Source organism: Hermetia illucens, chromosome 6 (genome assembly GCF_905115235.1).
Source record: "Hermetia illucens chromosome 6, iHerIll2.2.curated.20191125, whole genome shotgun sequence".
Classification (NCBI taxonomy): domain Eukaryota; kingdom Metazoa; phylum Arthropoda; class Insecta; order Diptera; family Stratiomyidae; genus Hermetia; species Hermetia illucens.
Genome location: NC_051854.1, coordinates 85,197,149 through 85,219,713, shown reverse-complemented (window position 1 = coordinate 85,219,713; position 22,565 = coordinate 85,197,149). Strand labels below are relative to the sequence as shown.

Here is a 22,565-nt window from a genome sequence, read left to right as displayed (position 1 = left end):
TTATCCTATCTAGGGTCGAAAATCACAACTGATAACAGCTACCTCGATGAAATCCGCGCACGGTTGTTGGTAGCAAACAGAGCTTATTTCAGCTTACAGAAAACTTACAAAATCGTCTCACCATAGGGTCAAAGCTCTTACTGTACAAGACACTTGACCGCCTTGACTTGATCCTCCGAAGAATTTTTGGCCCCCTACATAACTATGAAATCTATTAATGACCGTCAGGTTGTGGATAAAATCTGGCTCAATAGGTTACGGTGGGCGGGTCACCTCATCCGTATGGATGAGGATGATCCAGCCTGAAAAGTCTATGGTAGAAAAAGAAAACGAGGGAGAGCCTGCCAATGATGGAACAATGGCGTAGACCAGGACGCCAGACAGCTTTTAGGAATATCGAATTGTCCGATATGTCTGGAGTTCCTTAATAAGGTAGGACTAGACCAGATACCGGTTGTTGCGCCGTTGCTGATAATGATTAACACATGCCTCATGGATTTCAAGTTTTAAAGGAAAGTGGAAAGACATGTGTGCTCTTCATTCCTTGGTTTCAGAGATAAAGGACGCAACTCGGAAAGGTGAGTACGTAATGGTGGTGTTTGTGAACATTGAAGGGGCCTTCGATTGTAGCCCTTTGAAAAACTTTGTGTTACCGCTACAGAGCATGGTGCCGATGACACTTTAATTAAGTGGAGTGCTATGCTAACGCAGAGATTGCTGTGTGTTAAAGTGGGTGTTAACCTCTTCTTACTAACGGAAGCGGCGAAACCCTACTCTCAAGGAGGTGTGCTATCATCGTTCCTGGGGAGTATGTTAATTAATTCACTTCTATGAAAACTGCAAAGCTTAAGCGGATGACGTCGCTGTGCTAGCTGTTGATCGAGATTACGGAACTGTGTAGAAATATACAATGATTGTTGATTGATTGACAGTTGATGCCTCAGGCATGGACTTAAATCTAAATAAATCTAAATCTAGCAATGTTATTATTTACAAAAAGGAGGAAACTGAATTGTTTTTTGGATTCCAGAGATGAGGGGTTTAATCCTTCAACTCATTGAAGAAGTGAAATATCTCGTAATTATTTTGGATGTAAAGATAAAGATGAAGCAAGTTCTCAAAGCCTATGAACTCTACAGGAAGGCCTTTGCCTTGACATGGGGACTAAGGCCTCATATAGTAATGTGGATATACATATGTTGCTATCGCTAGGCCGATGTGCACTTACGCATCTGTAATGTGGTGGGTAAGGCGAAACAAAAGAATTTTCAATGTAAACTAGCCTCACCACAAAGAACTCGAATGTTTGGGTATTATCGCTGCCATGAGCTTGACACCATAGACTAATTTATTTAGATCTATGACGAAATAGCGGACTTGAGGGGTAAATGAGCATTGGAAGAGTTACTGGAGGAACTGAATAAAGTCTTTGTGATGTTCTGTTGTTCTGTTCTGATTCGCTGATCCCCCTGCAATTGCTTGGCTGAAGAGATTAAGTTATCCTCAAAGGTAGAAAAAACTGGGCCGGCGAGATACGTCTGCGTTGACGATTCAAAAATAGAAGAGGGTTCTGCAGCAGGAATCTGCCTTTCGAATAAAAATTAGAAGAGCGGTTAAAGGACGTATCGCAATCTGTAGCTATAGTCAAACCGTACTGAGGGCGTTGAGTGGGCCTTTGATTACCTCGAAAATCGTCCAGGAATGTTGAAATAGATTGAACTTTATCTCTAGATTTAATTCAGTGGAACTAACATACTCTGGGTACCTGGCCACTGTGGTGTAGTGGGAAAAAATTCAGTTTTCCACATTCCGAGATCAGAACTAGCAATTGGAGTGTCAGCAGCATTGGCTGATGCTGCTATCAAAAGCGGGAAAAAAACTTCCCATAAGGACAAGTAGCAAATCCTAAATGCTAGCTAGACATTAAAGTGTTCTTGTCAGAGCCAAACATACTGCAAAGTTTATTCTATTGAAAAGCAGGAATTGCTGACATTCTGACTGACCATAATTCACTAGTTGGCGATATGTTCAAAGTAGGATTTTCACAAGATGATATGAGTACACGCTGTACAGAGGAAGCGGATTCCACGGAACACATTCTATGAGTATCCGATCTGTGGAAGCATCGCACAGACATCAGATCTTTGGTGCTGATGTGCTCAACTTGCCGCGGGTAGCATCACACCCAATAATATAAATTCAGCGACTTACAAACGTATCTGAGATATTTGGTTAGATGGGGAAACACTTAGACCGTAAGTAAACCACTGCCCAGCGGCTACGCCTCTCTCCCAGTTGAAACTCACCCAAGCACAAAGGTTCCATCTGTATCAAGTATCTTCAGAGGCATGCTGAGTACCACTATTCCCAGCATGAATTGTGCAAATGCCAAGAAGGCCGGCATGTATAAAAAGTTTACTTATACACAGGAATTCTTATTTATTAGAATGTTATACCGATGAAAATTGTGATGTGATGATATCTTCATTCCTATCGAATCGTAATCGCAGAAACGTGGAAACATATTAATTCCACTTCTCATCCACGAAGCACTCGATCTCTCGCTAATTTCTTCTTATTATTCATTCATTGACCCATATAAATGAAATTAGGTCAAAGTGCTTTCCGCCGAGGCGAAAGTAGATACCAACAAATAAGTTCAAGTTCAGAGTTATTTACATTTTCCATCGTTACTCGCCGCGCGCACTTTCCTTTCCACGTTCACCAAATCACGTACGTACACAGCAACATCAACAGGTGCGGTTGTTTTGTTTACAAATTTGTTGCTCAACATTTCCACCATGTGCTTTTTCGGCCACTTTCGCGATCACTGTCGATATTTTACGAAACGACGGGTGATTGTCAATGATGACATTTGCGGTATTATCGGAAGCTGATTGGATTTCCAAGTTTTTCACTGGCTGATTTCCGTTCAAAATCAATGCTAAGTAATAGCAGTAAAGAGTGACTGCCATGGATTTCGATAGTCCAGACGTGGAGAGGGACTTTCCGGGACTTTATGCATCTGAATCAGGCACCTCTAAAAAGAAGGACGAAAGTGATTGTGAGTACAAAGAATTTGATTGATTTTGTGTTTACCACTTTCTGCTTATTATTTGTATGGTTTTAAGTTATCTACTTGGCGGTCACTTGCGTACTACTTCAAGTAGTCTTCTTATAGATCCAAAAGAAGATTTAGATTAACAGCATAAAGACCTAGGCAGGATGTTCATGGCATTTCTCTGAAACAGTATTTTTGATAATTCCCAGAATCGTGATAGGATATTATAGAGAAGAAATAAACCCATACTCTAGGCCTTACGATGTCCTATTTATCATACATTTCTTCCTTGGCTATCTAGGATTTTATTGGAGGGTCCACCCTCTTTCGCTTGTTCTTCTCACGAAGCTTCACAGTCGCCGAGTTTCGGCCCTATGAACAAAATGGGTTCTACAGATTACGAAGTACAACGTTCCTCTTGTTCCAGTTCTAGTTAGAGCCTCTCTATAGGCCCCGTGCCGACGAGCTTTGTCATTGTGGATTTGTGATTCGTCTTTGCTAAAATGTCTTGCAAGTTTTGCTTGAGTTGCAGATGCTGAGGAATATCATGTCAAGATAAGAGTTGAGCATTCGAAGCTTCGTATATTTTATTAGTCATGGTGGTCTTTTGGGCAGCCCACACGCCCACCTAGTTTTCTTAATCGGTTGCTCAAACGATCTTTGGTTGGCTTTGTTTATTCTATAAAAGCAACTAAGGAAAATAAGCACTTGAACACTTGAGACAAAAACCAAATTAATAATTTCTTTTTCCCCGAGTTGAACTGAGTTAAATTACCAACACGGAACATCCGAAGCAACACGCTTGAGATAATAGAGAAATCGAACGGGCATATATGAACAGGTTCGAGGAGAGAAAACTCGGGCCCTGGGTGAAAATTATGCGCAAAAACGGGGCCCGAGGTGAAAACCATATGGGCGGGGAGTGAAAATTGTGCAAGCCACCTATTAGCCCTTTTTTTCTTTTCTTTTTCAGGGAAATCTCCTTCCTTCCACCCCGCTCTATCGAAAGTTGATATTTCAGAATTTGGGACTAAGCTTTCTGGACAAAATTCTTTTATCTGAGAATTCAGAATTAGTAAAACGTATTTTTAAAAACTATTGTCACACAATTTGCCATATCTTTTTCATTTTGCTTGCTATGGTCATTATGCTGTTGTTTTCAATATGAGTAACTAGATGTACCGTGAAAACATTGGGTAGACGGGTGATCTGGTGGGGCGAGTGACATTCCGTTGAAGGTCATACTGTGCAAGTAACAGGCGGAAAAATTAGAGCAGAAAAAGTGTATCTACAGCAATTTACTGAGGTCGACATGTGCCTACGAAAAAATAAAATAATACGCAATCACTTTCAGTGTCCGTGTTCTAGTCAGCTCGATACTCTTAAATATGTTCTCGGTAACATATTTGATTTCGAACTTGCATCCAGGCAGAAAGGGAAGAAGGACTCAGCTACATAGAAGACATTGTAGGAACTAAGCGACCAACCTTCGTTTCAAGAATTTTAATTCAATTTAGTAAGTTTGCATGGCAAGATATAGAAGAATCAATGCTTGTGACACCTTCTGCATCGGAGAACAAAATTTGAAGAGTCGACGAAACGGAAAGGCCCTACACAATCCCTTTATTATCAACAGTTTAGATACAGTGGAACCCATTTAAACGCAAGACGCATAAACGCACTTTAAATTCACGCATTCTTTGAACCACATCCCTTTCCCTTTAAGCTTGTTCTAGAATTTGATTGATTATTGCAACACGTATAAATACAAAATAAATTTTAGGCGAATAAGGGGCACATCTTGTGTTTAGATACGGTTAAATGGAAACTCAAGTTACTTCGTTAAACAAATGGTAGCAGCCGCATACTACACACGTGTGCATACCTTCTTTCATTTATTTACTGATTTTTTGTTGCTTTTCTGCTTTCTTCTCTGTTTGGATACTAATTTTAAATCCCAATTACTTATCCAAATCTAAGTATTAACTTTTGACCCGATGTTAAAAAAAAATGCCATTCAATTCATTCAAATGTTTAACGTTGATCGTTTCGAGGCCACTTCTAGGGAACTTCATAGATGGAAAGTCCGTGAAATTCTTTTTTTATTAAATAAGTGGTGAGGTACAGCTTGGTTAAATGCAATAGATTTGAAGCCACAATTGATTGATTGATTGATATTTAAATGGGCTCCACTGTATACCAAATCATTGTATGTACTTTCAAACGTACGGTAACTGCGGTAGTAACTAAAGTGTCAATTTCTTTGCCTTAGTGTACGTTGAAGTGGGACAAAGATTCCAATCACAACCAAAACGCCTTTTATAGGCGATCTAAAGTCAACCACTGTTTCCAACGCTCCAGAGAGACTTGTGCCTACTAAAATCCAGTCGAGCCTGTCTTACGTTGATGCTGTAAAATTGAAACGCGAATCAACACAGGGTGCTGCCCATTCACGAACTAATTCACGATATCAATGCAAATTATGATGCAAGAACTTTTGCGAAATCAGATGCTAACTCTTTAAATCCTTCTCGCAAAAAATGACCTGCAATCTACCACTGGCATTATAGAATAGTATTAGTCGACATAAAATGGAACGTATAAAGCACTATGTCATGGAACACTTTGCTAAGGACTATATGCAAGCCACATCTATGTGAGTAGAAGAATGAGGTCATCATGTTCATGGCTTCTGCTGTTTACTGCCATCTGAAATTTACCATTTCCGCGGAATAGCTTGTAAGCGTTTTCAACACGCTTGGAAGAAAATTTATTGCAGTTACCACAGGGGTACAGGGACTGGAAACTAATCTTGCCCATGGAAAAACCAGCTCAATGTTATTGAGCGGCCATCTAGCCTACTGACCAACTGATTACCGTAAAATACTTTATCGACTTTGGCATATCGAGGAATCACCAATCGAATCGAAGTATATACAAACTGGTGGCAAAATAGGCTAACTGCCTTAATTATTGGTACATCTCTTCCAACTTACGAATAAACCCGACCATTTCTTTACCGAAGTGTTAATATCAGCCATGCCAGCAGGTGTGGCATTCACACCAAATTCCCAATCTCTAATTTAGAATTCTCCAAAGCGCTCAAATATAAACGACCAGTTTATTAGAAAACTACGACAACTGCGGCGCGAATGGCAACAGCTTAAATCAGCGAATTCGATAAAGAATCTAGCAGCAGCTAGAAAAGAGCTAATAGAACCGTTGGAAAAGTGTAAATATAAGGATCTGAAATGACTACTTAAAAATTTAATGGCTTTTCAAACCACGAAATATTGAGAGGACAGTGAAGAAATTTAATAGGCCACACCTGTGCGAGTCGCCAATCTGATTATGGGACGGTAGCCGGGTGAGAAGTCCTACCGAGGAGATTTTAATCTTTGTTCAACATTCGAGAGGTGTTTCTCAACCATATTCATAGCTACCGGAGGAAGATCACTACTTTCAATAACCCATGATACACTACAGCACATTACAGGTAAAATTATGCAAGAGCTGCTGGGATCAACCATCATTAAACTGACGAATGCTTCACGCTTTGGCTAGTTGTCTGCTCCCTTATCAAAGCTATTCGAGAACCACTATCCAAGCTACAATATTTTGACGAGAACGAAATTATTCCTTTTCACCAGTTCGGGATCAAGAGAAAACTTGAAACCGAAGAACAAGTTCATTGGTTAGCCTCCGAAATAAGCCGTTCTTTGGGAGATAGAATGGGCTACTCTCCCATATTCCTTGACGTGGCACAGGCATTTGATAAGGTCTGGCATGTAAACCTCCTATACAAAATCAAAGCAAAGCTACCTACGAATACCTATAAAATTTTTCAGTTATATCTCACCGGCAAGGGATTTCTTACAAAGAAGAATTTTCGCTCACGGGAGCCCAACATAAAATCAGGGTCAGCATCCTCGGCCCTCTGCTTTAATTTTTGTATACTGCAGATTTGTTCACAAATAAACGCCTATTTACCTTCATCGACGATACGGCGATCCTTTGCACAAATTCCTATTTCATCACATGAAAGAAGTTGAACAATGGTTGATGCGTTGGAGAATCAAAACCAACAAGCAAAGTGTAGTAATGTCGCCATCACATTGAGAAACAAACATGTCCACCAGTTAACCCTAACGGTATACCAACTTTTTAGTCGTACAGAACCACACCTAGACAGAAGGCTTGCTTGCAAGAAACGTTGAGGCTAAAACTCAAGTCAACCTGAGATTCAAAAAGCACTGCAACCTAGACTAATAGTGCACAATTCTGGGGCTCTGCTCGCTCATCTTTTTCTTTTGCTTCAGCCTTTGTCCCGTTCACAAGCGGGACCGGCTCGTCGTGATCGGTTTCGCCATTTGGCTCTATCGAATGCCTGATCTGGGTGCAATCTCGAGGCTTTTAAATCTCCATCCAGTGTACCAAGCCGTTGTTTCAGCCTGCCTTTTGGTCGCTTACCATCGACTTCGATGGTCAGACCAATCTTGGCAAGTGAATTCTCGTTAGCACGAATTTCGTGACCATACCATCGAAGACACTTCTCTCGCAATTTTTCCACGATAGGCGCAACCCTATAACGATCGCGGATGGCCTCATTTCGGATGTGATCAAAACGTGTCACGCCACTAGTCCAACGCAACATCTTCGTCTTCATTACCGCAAGACGCCGTTCATTGTCTTTTATAGTCGACCAACATTGTGTCCGGATAGCTGAGTGGTTAGAGCGCAAGGCTGTCGTACGGAAAGTCGCGGTTCAAATCTCACTGGTGGCAGTGGAATTTGTATCGTGATTTGACGTCGGATACCAGTCGACTCAACTGTGAATGAGTACCTGAGTCAAATCATTTGTCGTCGACCATCATTTTTGCTATTAGATGCTAGGAAAACATCATCTGCATAAAGCATTGTATAGGGCGCTGGACGTTGGATATCCCCGTGTGACGGTGTCTATAACAAGAACAAAGAGTAGTGGTGAGAGGGCACTTCCTTGATGAACACCAACAGAGACACGAAGCGGTTTCGATACACCCGCCATACTTCCGGATCGTGGTAGAGCAGTTGGACCCAGCGCCCTAGTTTATGTGGCACACGGTCAAACGTTTTCTCTAGATCCAGAAATGCAATGTAAAGAGGGCGATGCTTCTCACGGTGTTTCTCCACGCGCAGCGTATATTGCGTCAATAGTTCCGCAGTTTTTGACAAATCCGGCTTGATTCACGGTTATTTCAACGTTTTCGCGAATACGGTTGTCAAGAATGCGTTCAAAAATCTTCATGGTATGGGAAAGTAACTGAATGAGACGATAATTTGAACATTCTGCTGGACTACCTTTGTTTTTCTATATTGGAACAGTGGTACTTTCTTGCCAGTCAGATGGTGTTTTTCCTTCTTGAATAACCCGATTAAAGAATTCACTGAGCCACAGAGTGTAGGTCCAGGCTTTCCAGAGCTCAGATGCGATGTCGTCATGTGTGGAAGTGGAGGATGAGCAAATTCTTCAGTTGAAATCTGCTCGAAGTATTCTCGCCATCTATCCGTTGCGGCTCGACGATTGGTAAGCAAAGTACCGTTCTTGTCATTAACGCAACAGAAGTGTTCGATATCCTGTGTGCGTTTGTTGCGGCTTTTAGCAAGTCGATACAGATCTCTCTCGTCATCCCGAGTGAGCTTATCATAAAGATTTTTGTAATGGTCCGCTCGGGTGACGGTGACTGCTTTTTTTGCTTCCCGGTTGGCACTCTCATAAATTTGCCAATTGGCTAGCGTTCATTTGGTTCCACGATTCTTCCACATTCGTAATGGTCGGTAATGGCGTGAGTGAGATAATTTCTTCTTTCTTCTTACGAAATCGCCACCATTTAATGCGCGGCGTGCCAGTGCGTTCCTCACGCTGTTTTATCGGTGGCTTAATTCGCGGTACGGCAATAAATGGTACAGCCTCATGATGATTCAGTGACAATTTGTCCGGCCAAATATCAATGAATGTATTCGTATTGTGCCAGATAAGAACATATTGCTCTCTTGGACTAAATTTTTACCACGTTCATGGATATCGTTAAATCACTGTAAATATCGAGAAAATATCGTTACATCCTGACTGGCTGATGATTAGTAGAACAAAATGGCTGGAAACAATTCGATGAACGCTGAAGCTCAAAGTGTGCGTCACATCTCGACGTTTCGGAATCACAATTCCGCAAATTGAGGAGCACAATATGATAGATTAATATTCGTCATGTTGTTTCCTTTCGCTTGGTTCCATGCAAGCGATTGAACTATTTTGTTTTTGGTTTTTCTTTTTACAATCCTCTTGGGGGGAAGGATGCATGTCATTGAAGGACACGAATATTTTTGTTGAAATGTGACAAAAGTATCAAGAAGCTCAGCAACATACATAAACTAGTTAGCATAGCGATCGCATGCACAATCATCGGGAACTTCTGTGAAATTGGACGGTCACCATTCGCCAATTTCGTAGCGATTTAGGGCCTTGGCACTTGGCTTTCGATGCAGGGAAGTCTGTTATGTGAGTATTTTATTGTGGCTCAAAAGAGTTTCACATGAATTTACATCTAAATCGCAAGGGCAACAATAAAACAGGAAAATATTCATATAATTGCTTCAACTTGTCGTTCTCATACCATATAAGCTTTTTTGAGAGACCCTTCTCCCTTGCTTAAATAAGGCTTGTGATGGTTTTTAAGGTTTTGTGTAAAACAAAACAGCTCAACCTTAATTTATTTCTTTAACTTTCCATCATAACATCCGATTTTATAAAGAATATGATGCATAATAGGCTTAAGGGTAAATACATTTCATTCGCTATGGAAAATGAAGAGAATGAATAGTGTTCCCGACACAAGTTCTTTACATAGATTTATTTGATTTTTTTGAAAATTATTTACAACTGTGGTATTTTTCTGTTGCTTCCTAGTCAGCGAGGGAGATCACGAGAAAGTCAGTAAGAAAGAACTTCTGATTGGCCGACGGAAAGATAAAAAGGATAAAAAAGACCGCGGATATGCTGCGTTGGAAGGTGAAAGTTCTCCAGAGGAAGACACCGAAACAAAGTAAGTTTTGACCAAATATTTAATGCAATTTCAATTTTATTAATTCGACTTATAGGAGTCCATCTAAATCTACCAAAAAAGTTAAGGCATTCAAGTTTTCTTCATCAAAAAATAAGGAGAAACGCGAAAAATCCCGTGAGAAGGATAAAATTGATAAGGAAGTAAAAGAAAAGGATAAAGAAATTGTTGAAGTAAAAGATAAGGATAAAAAGAAAGAAAAGGATAAGAAAGACAAGGAAAAAGAGAAAGAAATGGTGGAAGTTAAAGAAAAGGATAAAAAGAAAGATAAAGATAAAAAGGAAAAAGATAAAAAAGAGAAAACGAAAGATAAAGATAAAAAGGATAAGAAATCCAAACAAGCAAGTATTTGTGAAGAAGTTCTAGAACTTGGCGATGTACAACCTGTATTTGGGGTGTCAGTAAGTCTAGCAACTGAACGTAGTCGGTGTCATGATGGTGTAGATCTACCTCTAGTAGTTCGCGATTGCATTGACTATCTACAAGAACACGCGCTACACAGTGATCAACTCTATAAGGTAGAACCTGTTAAAACTCGCCTGCAACACTTTAAACGACTTTACAACAATCGAGAATCTACAGGAACTGACGATATGGATATCCCTACAGCTTGTGGCTTGCTTAAATTATTTTTAAGGTGGGTTCGATTGATTGAAAAATAAATATTTTATTTAAAAAAGTATTTGTCTTCCAAACAGAGAATTACCAGAACCGGTACTAACGACAGATTTGTGTGCTCGTTTTGAAGAAGCTGCTTCGCAAACTGATGTTACACAACAAGAGCAAGACTTACGTACTCTCTTGGAACAGCTACCTAGTTGTAATGTCACATTACTTGGTTGGGTGTTGTTGCACTTTGATAGCGTTATCCAAAATGAAAAAACCAATAAAATGAATGCGCAAAGTTTAGCTATGTTGCTGAGTCCAACTTTACAAATGTCTCATCGTTTGTTAGTGACGTTATTGTTATATGGATCAAGCCTTTTTCCTAGCATCAAGTTAATCAAGTAAGTCTGAATTTGATTAAATATAATTTAGCAAAATAGATGATTGCCGCGATGGCAGTGCCGACTGTAAAAGTTAGAACGTTAAAAAAGTTGTTCTTAGGACAACATACTATTTTAAGTACACCATATTAAAATCGATCCTTGTTATGTGCCATTCCCCATTTCATAAAAATTATTTAATCTTTAAAATATGAAATTCTTTATATGTAGTGAGTGACACAATTTTAATGCAAGTTAGAGTAAATCTGCGTTTTCCGTTTGAATTTACTTCATCTTAAAACATAAAATCACAATATTGCATTACAGTGAATATTCTAACCCAATAATAATAAAACTACGTCTAGCTACGGATACGGTCAACTATGTCTAAATTCCAAATGCATTATCCAAACTCTGCCGTGGAGCGGATGAACCTGTCTCGTGACATCGGAGGTAGCGGCGTGATTGACGTGACCGCACAACATCATCGCCAAGTCGACTCACTGCGCGCTTATTTTTACAGCAACGAACATGCGAGTCCCGTGCATGCGACTGTTTGTGAGGTAGACTGTGAACTCACATAAACTTAATTTGAAGGATCGATCTTTCAATTCTCTGAGTGAGGTGAAGTCGGATCAAGAGCGGATTGATGAATGGAAGTCGAAGGCAAAGCATGGTAAACACGTGAATTGTCTTTAGCAGCCATTTGTCGAACAGATGGCTATGTGCTGGGAAGCCCTTTGCTGAAACGGGGGGATTCCTGTGTGCTATTCAGGGCGGCGCGGTCGCCACCCGAGCTTATAAAAACCTCATAATGAGAGAACGCATGGAGAACGACCAGTGCAAAATGTGTGGTCCGACGTTAGAGACGTTGGGCCATCTCATTTCTGACTGCACTGTTATGACACCGGGGCAATACACGAGCAGGTATTATGCTGTATGTAAGGTGATCCATCAAAACCTTGCATACAAGCATGGGCTGATCACGGGAGCATGTTCCGTTTACCGATATGAGCCGCAAGCAGTATTTGATAACTCTGCTTACAGCATGTATTGGGACCGGCAAATTTTAATTGATCGCCATATTCCACACAACAAGCCTGACGTGCTGTTATTTGGCAAGATGGGTCGCTTCGCGTATATGATTGATGTTGCTACCCCCATAATAGCAACATTGAACATAAAAATGTGTGGAGAAGAAGGTGAACTATGAGCCATTGGCTCGGGAAATCAAAGATCAAGCCACCACCACCAGCGCCCCTTTATAATTTAAGTAGGTAGGATCGTCCGAACCTAAATGATTGGCACTTTCTGCTAGTATTAGGTAAAATCCGGCATCTGCCGAGATTGTGGCAACTCGCAAAACTACAAACTCATACATAACTGATGCCCAACTTCTGGTTCCCGTTTTGTTTTTTATTATTTCATTTTATTTATTATACTAAAACGATTGGAAACTGAAGTATAATCTTGGCGATAATTAGATGAAAAATACTACACTCATTAGATAAAAAATATTATAAGAAAATTGATTCTGTCCACGTTCTAAACTACATTATCTAGGAATTTATAGTAGGTGAGTCTAAAAATCCTTTGAATCGGCCTTAAACAAATGAAGGAAAGCCAATCGCATGTGTAGACATGCATTCAGATATTTAAATTGTTGAAAAGGCATAGGGCCACGATGAAACATTAAGTTCTGCTTCAATTTGGGAAAAATGGCGATGAAAACCTATAAAATCTTAAATTTTACGAGGACGCTTTCACGCGGTCATAGAATCAGTGGAGGACGATCCAATGTGTTTTTTTTTTTCAAGTCAGAAAATACGTGACTCTTTTGTCAGAGGATATGTGGCTCAAAAACAATCAACTGTAAAGCAGACTTAATTGAAAAAAAATGAGGCTTAATGATAGAGCAATGTTAATTGGTTGCAGGCCCGAAAAATAGCAGCAAGTCGTGCACAAGCACGTAACTTTACTAGCAAAAGAACTGATGTCTCGCAAATCAGCAAATCGAGAATAAACATTACAGAACTGAAAAATAGCTGACGGTTTCGTCGCATAGCAGGGGCAACTCTTTAGACGCCGCCTAACCTCTGCCCCGCGGAAAAACTTCATTGAAAACTTCCAACTATATTGATTCATAAACACAATGTAAGTATGAATCATTACGAGCAGTGATACCCTCAGAGTCTACTCTTAGCTATCGTAAGCCTAGGCAAATATTTTTTTTTTCTTTTTTGAGGATGTGAGTTGTTTCTGAGTTCTTCTTTTTCTTCAGCCTTTGTCCCGTTCACAAGCGGGGTCGGCTCGTCGTGATCGGCTTCGCCATTTGGCTCTATCGAATGCCTGATCTGGGTGTAATCTCGAGGCTTTCAAATCCATATCCAGCGTATAAAGCCACCGTTGCTTAGGTCTGCCTTTTGGTCGTTTACCATCGACTTCGATGTTCACACCAATCTTTGCAAGTGAATTCTCGTTTGCACGAATTGCGTGGCCATACCATCTCGCAACTTTTCCACGATCGGTGCAACCCCATAACGATCGCGGATATCCTCATTTCGGATGTGATCTAAACGTGTGACGCCACTAGTCCAACGTAGCATCTTCGTCTCCATTACCGCAAGACGCCGTTCATTGTCTTTTATGGTCGGCCAACACTCAGAACCATACAGAGCGACTGTACGGACGACATTGCGGTAAATTTTAGATTTGAGACGTTCGTTGATACGTCGATCACAAAGGACACTAGTTGTGGAACGCCATTTCATCCAGGTTGCGTTAATGCGTGAAGCAATTTCATAACGCAGCTCTCCATTGGCTGATAGCGTTGACCCGAGGTATTTAAATCGCTCAGTTCTGGGCAGATCACTGCCGCTGACAGTGATTGTGCCTGTTTCATGGGGTCGGTCGTCAAAAATTCAGTTTTGTTTAAATTCAATCTGAGACCGTGTTTAATGAGGCGATCATTCCATTTTTGAACAAGTTGCTCGAGATCATTTTTGCTATCAGATGCTAGGAAAACATCATCTGCATAAAGCAGTGTGTAGGGCGCTGGACGTTGAATATCCCGTGTGACGGTGTCCATAACAAGGACAAAGAGGAGTGGTGAGAGGGCACTTCCTTGATGAACTCCAACAGAGACACGAAGCGGTTTTGATACACCCGCCATACTTCGAACTTTACTTTTCGGATCGTGGTAGAGCAATTGAACCCAGCGCACGAGTTCTTCTGGCACGAAGTGTTGTCGTAAAGCATACCAGATGAGTTCGTGTGGTACACGGTCAAAGGCTTTCTCTAGATCCAGAAAGGCAATGTAAAGAGGGCGATGCTTCTCACGGTGTTTCTCCATGAGTAACCGCGCAGCGTGTATTGCGTCAGTAGTTCCGCAGTTCTTGACAAATCCGGCTTGATTCACGGTTATTTCAACGATTTCGCGAATACGGTTGTCAAGAATGCGTTCAAAAATCTTCATGGTATGGGAAAGTAACCGGATCGGACGGTAATTTGAACATTCTGCGGGGCTACCTTTCTTTTTCCATATTGGAACAGTGGTACTTTCTTGCCAGTCAGATGGTGTTCTTCCTTCCTGAATAACCCGGTTAAAGAATTCACTGAGCCACAATGTTGGGTCCCAGCTTTTCGCTTTCCAGAGCTCAGATGCGATGTCGTCAGGTCCTGTTGCTTTCCCCGATTTCATTTGTTTTATTGCCTCCTCGACTTCAGTTGCGCTGACTGGTGGAACTGCTCCAAATGTCGGCAAAAATTGTGGAAGTGGAGGATGAGCAAATTCTTCAGTTGAAATCTGCTCGAAGTACAGTCGATACAGATCTTTCTCGCCATCCCGAGTGTCCAGTTTATCGTAAAGATTTTTGAAATGGTTCGCTCGGGTGACAGCGACCGCTTTCTTTGCTTCCCGGTTGGCATTCTTATAAATTTGCCAATTAGCAGACGTTTTATCGTCGAGAAATTTGTAGTAGAGGCGTTTCTTTTCACGGACCTTCATTTCAACATCATCATTCCAAAGCCAAGTATCTCGGTTGATGTACCGCTTACCCGGCTTGGTGACCCCGAGGGTTGCAGAGGCCGCTTTGTGGATCGTGTCTTTCATTTGGTTCCATGATTCTTCCACATTCGTAATGGTTGGCAATCGTATGAGTGAGACCGTTTCTTCTTTCTTCTCACCAAATCGCCACCATTTAATGCGCGGCGTGCCAGTGCGTTCCTCACGCTGTTTTATCGGTGGCTTAATTCAATCAACGGCCGATGTTGAGGTGCGATGGTCTCATAGGGAACGACTTTGCAATCAGTGACAGTGGTAAAATGTTGACGTCTTATGAGAATATAATCGATTTGCGTTTTATTGTTCCCACTATAAAATGTGGGAAGATGAGACAATCGTTTGATGAACCATGTATTCATAAGTACAAGGTCATGGGTGTCCGCAAAATCGATTATACGCTCGCCACCTTCATTGCGCGCTCCGAACCCCTTTCCCCCATGGCACCTGCTACCGTCTGCCTTTTCACCCACATGACCATTAAGGTCGCCGGCAATAATTATGTAATCGTCAGCAGGCACGTGACAAGTCTTTTCATCGAGAAGTTGCCAGAAGGCATCTTTCTCGGCATCAGGTCGGCCTGTCTGTGGTGCATACGCGGTGAAGAAGTGAATAGTGCGATCAGCTGATATAATGGTGAGCTTCATCAGCCGATCATCAAATCGTTCGACTTCTTTAATGGCATCACGGAAACCCTCTGAGATGGCAATGCCAACACCATATTGAGTGTGTGGGTTACCAAAATAGAGAAATTTGTAGCCATTTTTACCGCGTTCGCGTTCAATGTCGCAGCTTTTGGAACCAGACTATCGGGTTTTTTGCAGAGCGCAGATGTCAATGCACCTTTTCCGAAGGGCTCTTGCGAGTTCCTCCGTCTTCCCAGTTAGGGTAACAAACTTTTAGCGTGCAGACACGTATTTGTTTTGTTCGTTGTGTGCGGACTAACTTGCTTACGTCCTGACGCCGTCCATGCGTCAAGAACCCTTGCCCATTTCTCGACAGGACCGGGACCCGTCCTGCCGCATCGACTGAGGTGGACGCCCTAGCATTTCTCCGAGGCCTGTGACTTAATCCGATCATCACCATCCCATCTTATATTAATATAATAATATAATACAGAGGAATTCCGATAATTCGTACATCGAATATCCTTATTTCCGGCTAATTCGTACAAATTTGCCGGTCCCCAGATGTATTTTCGTTATTTTGCACTAACAATAATTGGTAATCCCGATATTTCGTAACAAATTGTCAGTTCCTTGACCATACGAATTATCAGGATTCTACTGTATGTAATAATTTTTTTAGAGCAACTAACTCCTACATTTCAGTTCATAAATCATTGGTTTTGGGCAAATATACCGAAGGTTTCGTTCCAGAAAAGAGGCAATTCTTTAGATGCTCGCTCACTTGTGCCTTAAAAATATAGGCGCTTGCCCAAAACGAACACTCAATGGACTTAAATTCAGAAGTGAGTTGCTTGCACGTCAGTTTGATACTATATACTTGATTATTTGTACCAACTGGGTAGCGTGTATAGGCCCCACCTAAGTTTCTAGTGAATATAACTAATCTTCCTTGCGTTCTCCATGAGCCTGTTTCGGGAGCACCAACATACTGTGTCCGCAAAGTTGCTGATAACTATTTCGACTAGGTTGTCCTCAAATGTGACCTTCGTGACCTCCATTACCAAGAATCATAGCAAAAGAAAAAGAATCCGTTCCTGTAGGCAGCCCTTTAGGCTTTTTGTCTTAATAGACTTCCTTCCGATCAAATGCGTATCTTTTTTTCACTCCAACATGTGAAGAATTCCATACTGTCTTGCCACAAATTGTCACAAACGAGGCAATATGTGGATCAATATGTATGATACATTTGCAGCCTTTCAATAGATTCAATTTTCGCTACCATTAAAGATACGTTTATATAATTAACGGAGTCTTTGTCATTTACCTGTAACCAAAGCTCTGTCTGTCTTACAAATCACTACGTTACGTGCACCACTAAATTCGAAATCGAGAAATGGCTATCAGTAGATTATAATCATGCTTCAACATTGTTGGATCAACGTCTGATAATTCCACGTTTGCCGTTTCTGGATGATTGATATCTGGCGATTATACACCAATCGATCTTATTGGAATAGCAGGAAGTCCACAAAGAATAGATCCGAGTCATATTTCTCATTGACAGATCCCAAGAAAGATTTTCCGATATCGTCTAAGAATTTCTATTCCAGGAACTTGACTTCACGTTTAATCAGAGCTTTGCCTGTACTTACGGAGTGTATTCTGTATCTTTCCATTTGTCGTCGTATCCAAGAGAAAGCCCGTTTCTGCCGGTGTCCCGCTAGGATAGTTACTTTCCTGTGGGTTGGGAGTTGTAGAGTGAATTTTACAACTGCTTGATGTGAAAGACGACTAAGAGGAATACTGATTTGTGGACCAGCAACTCTCGAAATTGGAATCCAACTGACCTTTCGACTACGACCTTTCGCTTTCGTCGACGGTTCATGATTAGATTTTGGAGCGCACGCTTGTCGACGACGACGACGCTTCGCACAACGTTAGCGAGAATTTCAGCGCTACAGATTGGACATTCTGAAGTTAGGCGGGGTAAAACCGTGACTCTGGAGAACACTCTTTTCGCTCTAGCGACACTATGTTATATAAGAACAGCACATCGAAAGTGACCTCAGTTACCCAAAAGCTCTAAGCCTTCGTTAACACCTCCGTGGTCTCATCCATGTACTCTGGCCTAAGGAAATTTCAAAAGAGTGCCTGAATCGGCGCACGGACCAGTTACCAATAGACGTATTGATTAGAGGGCGGAAGTGGCAGTAGAAGGTCACAATTTAAAAAGCCCAAACCTACTTTTGTAGAATGACGAGTGGGATGGCCCAGAACAGAAGAAGAGGAGGTTTCTCGGAAACACCTGCATTTCGCGGAATTAGGAACGATGGTGTGTAGTTGCGGTAGATGTCATATGCATCGGAGTTGTGTTCTGACTTTTTCGGGAAATGAGTTCTGAATTTTTTATGGTTACAATTCTCCCCAAACACGACTCCTACGGAACATCGCTGTTTATTTGCTAAAATATGTTGTGGAGAAGCTATTCTTCCGGGCCTCTTCGAGGAGCATACACTCCTCCTTTACTATTCCGCGGGTAATCTGGTGTAATGGATTGCATTAAATTGCATAGTTAGTAATAGAGTTGTCGCCATTTCTCCATAAAGATGTCACGACACATACAAAATTCGGTTGACTCATTCTTCCCCATAGCTACTTTCAGACATACTTCCCGCATTTGAAACAACAGATTACTAGTCATCCTTGTTTACCGATCCTGTCGCTAGCCTTACAGTTCGATTCTGTTTGAAACTTTTCAGGTTTGCGATTGCACCTTCTGATGATGTTTGTCCCACGTGAGGTGTTCCCATTAGGGCGTATAAAAGTGAAGAAGGAGACAAGTCTTTCGGAAAATATCAATGTCTTCAAATCGAACAAATAACACCAGCGAACAGTATAAATACTCCGTTTGCTCATTTATTTATTTAATTGTTGTTCCTACCATCAGCCGTTAGTTTAACGTTCATTGAATTTTCTCCAGTGCGAAAAGAATCGCCTACACCCGCTCGGCAAACGTTTTCTAATTCCTTCTGATGAGACGCAGCTCATCGCAAATGGTGGGTTCATTTTTGGACGTTCTTTTAACGTCACAGAACTACTCGCGATCTGTATTTCACTTTTAATGTTTCCTAAGTTTCATTAGGGACATGTGGCGTAGACTCAATAAACTGTGAAACCGACTTAATTGGAAAATAATGTGGCTTTATTATAGAACGATATTAATCGATCGGCTGACAAAAGTAAACTAAAATCATATCTAGGCCCACAGGCCAGACAAGTGAAAAGAATTCGCATAGACGGTGGTAGCAGTTCAAAGCAAAGTCCGACAAGATTATATTCTGTCATTGATAGTTTGCTTATGTTAATGTTGCTGGTAATGCCTTCTATGTTGCCGTAGTTGTTTCAATGGTTTCTAAAACACATTGAAACATGGACCATGATGAAATAGCTATCAATTAGGGTTGGAAAAGATGACAAGGAGGGTCGGACAAAAGATAAATACGAACCAAAGTTCTCAGTCAGACTATTTTCATGAGTATAGCGTTGTTTCTCACAACGGCGGCGTCAAAATTGATGTCATTCGACGTATTTGCAACTCACAGTCTACCAGCGCTTTTGTCTAAAATCTGCAAATCACATTTCATTCCTGGTTATGCTATGCAATGCAATCTACTATCCCAGAAATGCCGACGATATGTTTTGATAAGATTCGGATGGCTTGAGTGGTTTGGCCACGCTGGGCGAATAAGTCAAGCTGCTAGGCAAATATCATAAAAGAAAAACGCATAATTACATTTATCTGTGATCGTTTTTAATGCAAAACTGAACAGTATTGCCGGAAGTTCTCCCAACAATTGAGTTTTTAATCAATTCATCGCTAATTTCCGTGCAAAAACCACTCATAATTGCTCTAACTTCTTAAAATCTGATTAAATTTGCTATGTAGGAATTTTTTGTTAAAAAGAAAGCATTTTTACAAATCGATGTTAGAAGCGAATCGAAAGAAGAAAATAGAAACTATTAAACACTAGGATTTGCCGTTTGAGTTGATGATTATCTCGACGAAATGAAAACAGCAGACAAAAATGAAAAGCATTTGACAATAAGCAATTAACGTCGACCTTCGAAAACACTTGCAAACACAAAAAAAAATGCTTCAAGCAAACTCGATAAATGAAATCAATTTGATTCACTTTCCACTGGCTTTTTCGCTACTAACTGGAATCGAGTAATAAAATCTCTTCCACAGTTCCAATGGTAAGTGAAAGTAATATATTCAAAAAATATTCCAAAAAATTACTAGCGTCTCTGAACAATTGAAGCTTATTCACCTCTCACACGTATGTATGTGCCGCTTTGAATAAAGAACTCACAAGAAACACTGCATTGTGACCGAGATAATGTGATTATGAAAAATAAATATGAGATAAGTGAAGCAGTTGAAACTCATTACAAGTTGAAAGCATCTCATTCTATTGTTTGTGCATGTTACAATGAGTGGGAATAACCAGTCAAGAATTCTAATCAAGCTCCCGGACACAGTTCACAATTCATAATTTAAATTCAATTCTTAGATATGGAGAAAAAGTCTTTAAAATTAGGAACTTTTGCCAAGTTTTTTTCAAAAAAGTTTAGTTTGTAAGATTCTAACAAATAAATGTTCACATTTGCACTTTTTCTAGATATGTGCCACCGATCACTTCAATGAGCCCGAAACTACCTGAAACGCGGGAAGAAATTCAAATAGAATTGGCCAAGCAAGAGAGCCTCCTAGCGCAGATTCATGCCGAAATGAATGCAGGGTTCGCCTCAAAAAAGCGTGAGGAACAACTATGGGAAGTCCAACGAATCATTACACAACTGAAACGCAAACTGCGAACGTTCGAAAGAAAACAGGATTCGACCCAAAAAAGCATGGAAGACACTATAGACGGCGAAGCTTGCACCGACTCACATATTCCACCGAAAGCCAAATCATCGTGTTCCGATGATGAATCCATTAAAACCGTGACAATCCTTTCCACAGAATCGGCAACAAATACAGAAACAAAAAGTACTCCACAGGATATCTACCCGGACGTACCGTCGACTGTATGTGAAGAAAATCCTAGTGAAATATCAGAAAACATATCACCTTCTCTAGATGATACAAGTGCGACGAGTACATCAAAGAATCCTGAAAAGTTTTATATAAGTGAATCAGGTTTGCTCATGTTACCCGAATCTCACCCGGAACGCTTGACCCTCATCCGACTACAACTGGAAAACCAAGAGCTTACGAATTGGAAATGTCAACTTCAGGCTCGAATTAATGCAGAACGAGCGGATCTGTTGCGCCTTAAAAAGTTGACTCAAGCTACTGAAAATGAGGAACCTCCTCCGCCAACCATACCCCCACCTCCTCCACCTTCAGCTGGTGTAGGAGCAGGTGGGGCAGATGAGAGCGACTATGAACGAATCATTGAACATTATGTCCGCGAAAATACACTCCTCGAACAGAAACGTGATATGCTGGCGAAAGAAATTTTCGAAGAAAATCAGGAATTGATACAAATGAAAGTGGAATTAGCGTTACGACAATATAAGATCTAAACGGGAAACAAGACGGGAGAGAAATTGCAAATATATAACGAATCTTAGTGATTAGATCCATTCCAAATTGAAAGAGGAAAATTTACCCTATTGATAAAAACAAACTAAATTATTGATGTCTTGAGATATTTTAAAAATGTTAAATGAATGCTTGTGAATATTGTGACGTACTGGAAGGTAGACAACTTGGCTTAACCAAATCGAATTGGAATGCTTGAGCTCGATGCATTTTCGATTTGCACGCGATGCATGTATGTTAAGTTTTTTGACCTGAACTGAGTCTCGTTGAAATTGTGATGAATACTTTCACTAAACTTTAGAAATTTTAGTTATTCTTGGACTCTATATCAAATAATTTATCGAATTTACATTATAAACTCCACATTTTATTACGAATATGACTATACACTTTCACTCGTAGTTTTTCTTACTTTCAAAATATAGGGATGACCTTAGGCAGCTTATTTGATTTCTAGGGTTACAATTGAGAATAACTCGCTTCGATTTTTACCCTATGGAACTCATAAGGATATTATATATATTTTTACCTGTTTTATTCTCACTTATTAGTCAAAATAAAAATTTAGCTTGATCGAGAGATGGCTTACAAATTATATGTACAACTTGATTTTTTATTCCTGAAATATGTTTCAACTCAACAAGGAAAACAGTCATAAACATGAAGTATTTTCCCAACTTAACTCTTTGAATAATTAAAAATAACGAGTTGATTTTGTTTCTGTCATTTAAAACTCCTGACCGATGCTATACAAGTGAAAGAAATATTGCTAAATCATCGTATTTTCTCCCTTAAATTTGGCAGATTATTCAGTTGCTCAATTTTTCTGACTTCTTTAAGTTTGTTACCATAATGTTCTTGATTTTCATCCTATATATGTTGTATTATGTGTATTACTTAGATTTTCTTACTTCGTGAGAGTAGAAAAATCTTAGAAGTAGCCATATGTGGAATCGTCCCCCAATCAAAACTATGTACCTTTGCCCCACAGACAGAATCATCGTTAACTACTACTGAAACAAGTTTGGCCAGATCTGTGTCTTCTTTTCGCCTATTTTTTCACCCACCTTATCGTGGATTTCTTTGATTAGTGAGATTACCGCCAGCCAGTCTCCCTC

At 40.5% G+C, this 22,565-nt stretch overlaps 1 protein-coding gene across 1 annotated transcript; it reads left to right on the top strand.

Annotated features, from left to right (window-relative positions):
* Positions 1–2,862: 2,862 nt before the first annotated feature.
* LOC119658975 (ralA-binding protein 1) lies at positions 2,863–21,824 on the top strand. The gene is made up of 5 exons (XM_038066855.1): positions 2,863–3,064; positions 10,008–10,143; positions 10,199–10,798; positions 10,860–11,168; positions 20,519–21,824. The coding sequence occupies exons 1-5, from the start codon at positions 2,974–2,976 to the stop codon at positions 21,426–21,428; spliced, it is 2,046 nt and encodes a 681-aa protein (XP_037922783.1). The 5' UTR covers positions 2,863–2,973; the 3' UTR covers positions 21,429–21,824.
* Positions 21,825–22,565: the final 741 nt, after the last annotated feature.

Coding starts and splice junctions, on each gene's coding strand:
- LOC119658975 (XM_038066855.1), top strand. CDS start 2,974: ATGGATTTCGATAGTCCAGACGTGGAGAGGGACTTTCCGGGACTTTAT. Junction 10,799..10,859: donor TTGCTTAAATTATTTTTAAG/GTGGGTTCGATT, acceptor TCTTCCAAACAG/AGAATTACCAGAACCGGTAC. Junction 11,169..20,518: donor CCTAGCATCAAGTTAATCAA/GTAAGTCTGAAT, acceptor CACTTTTTCTAG/ATATGTGCCACCGATCACTT.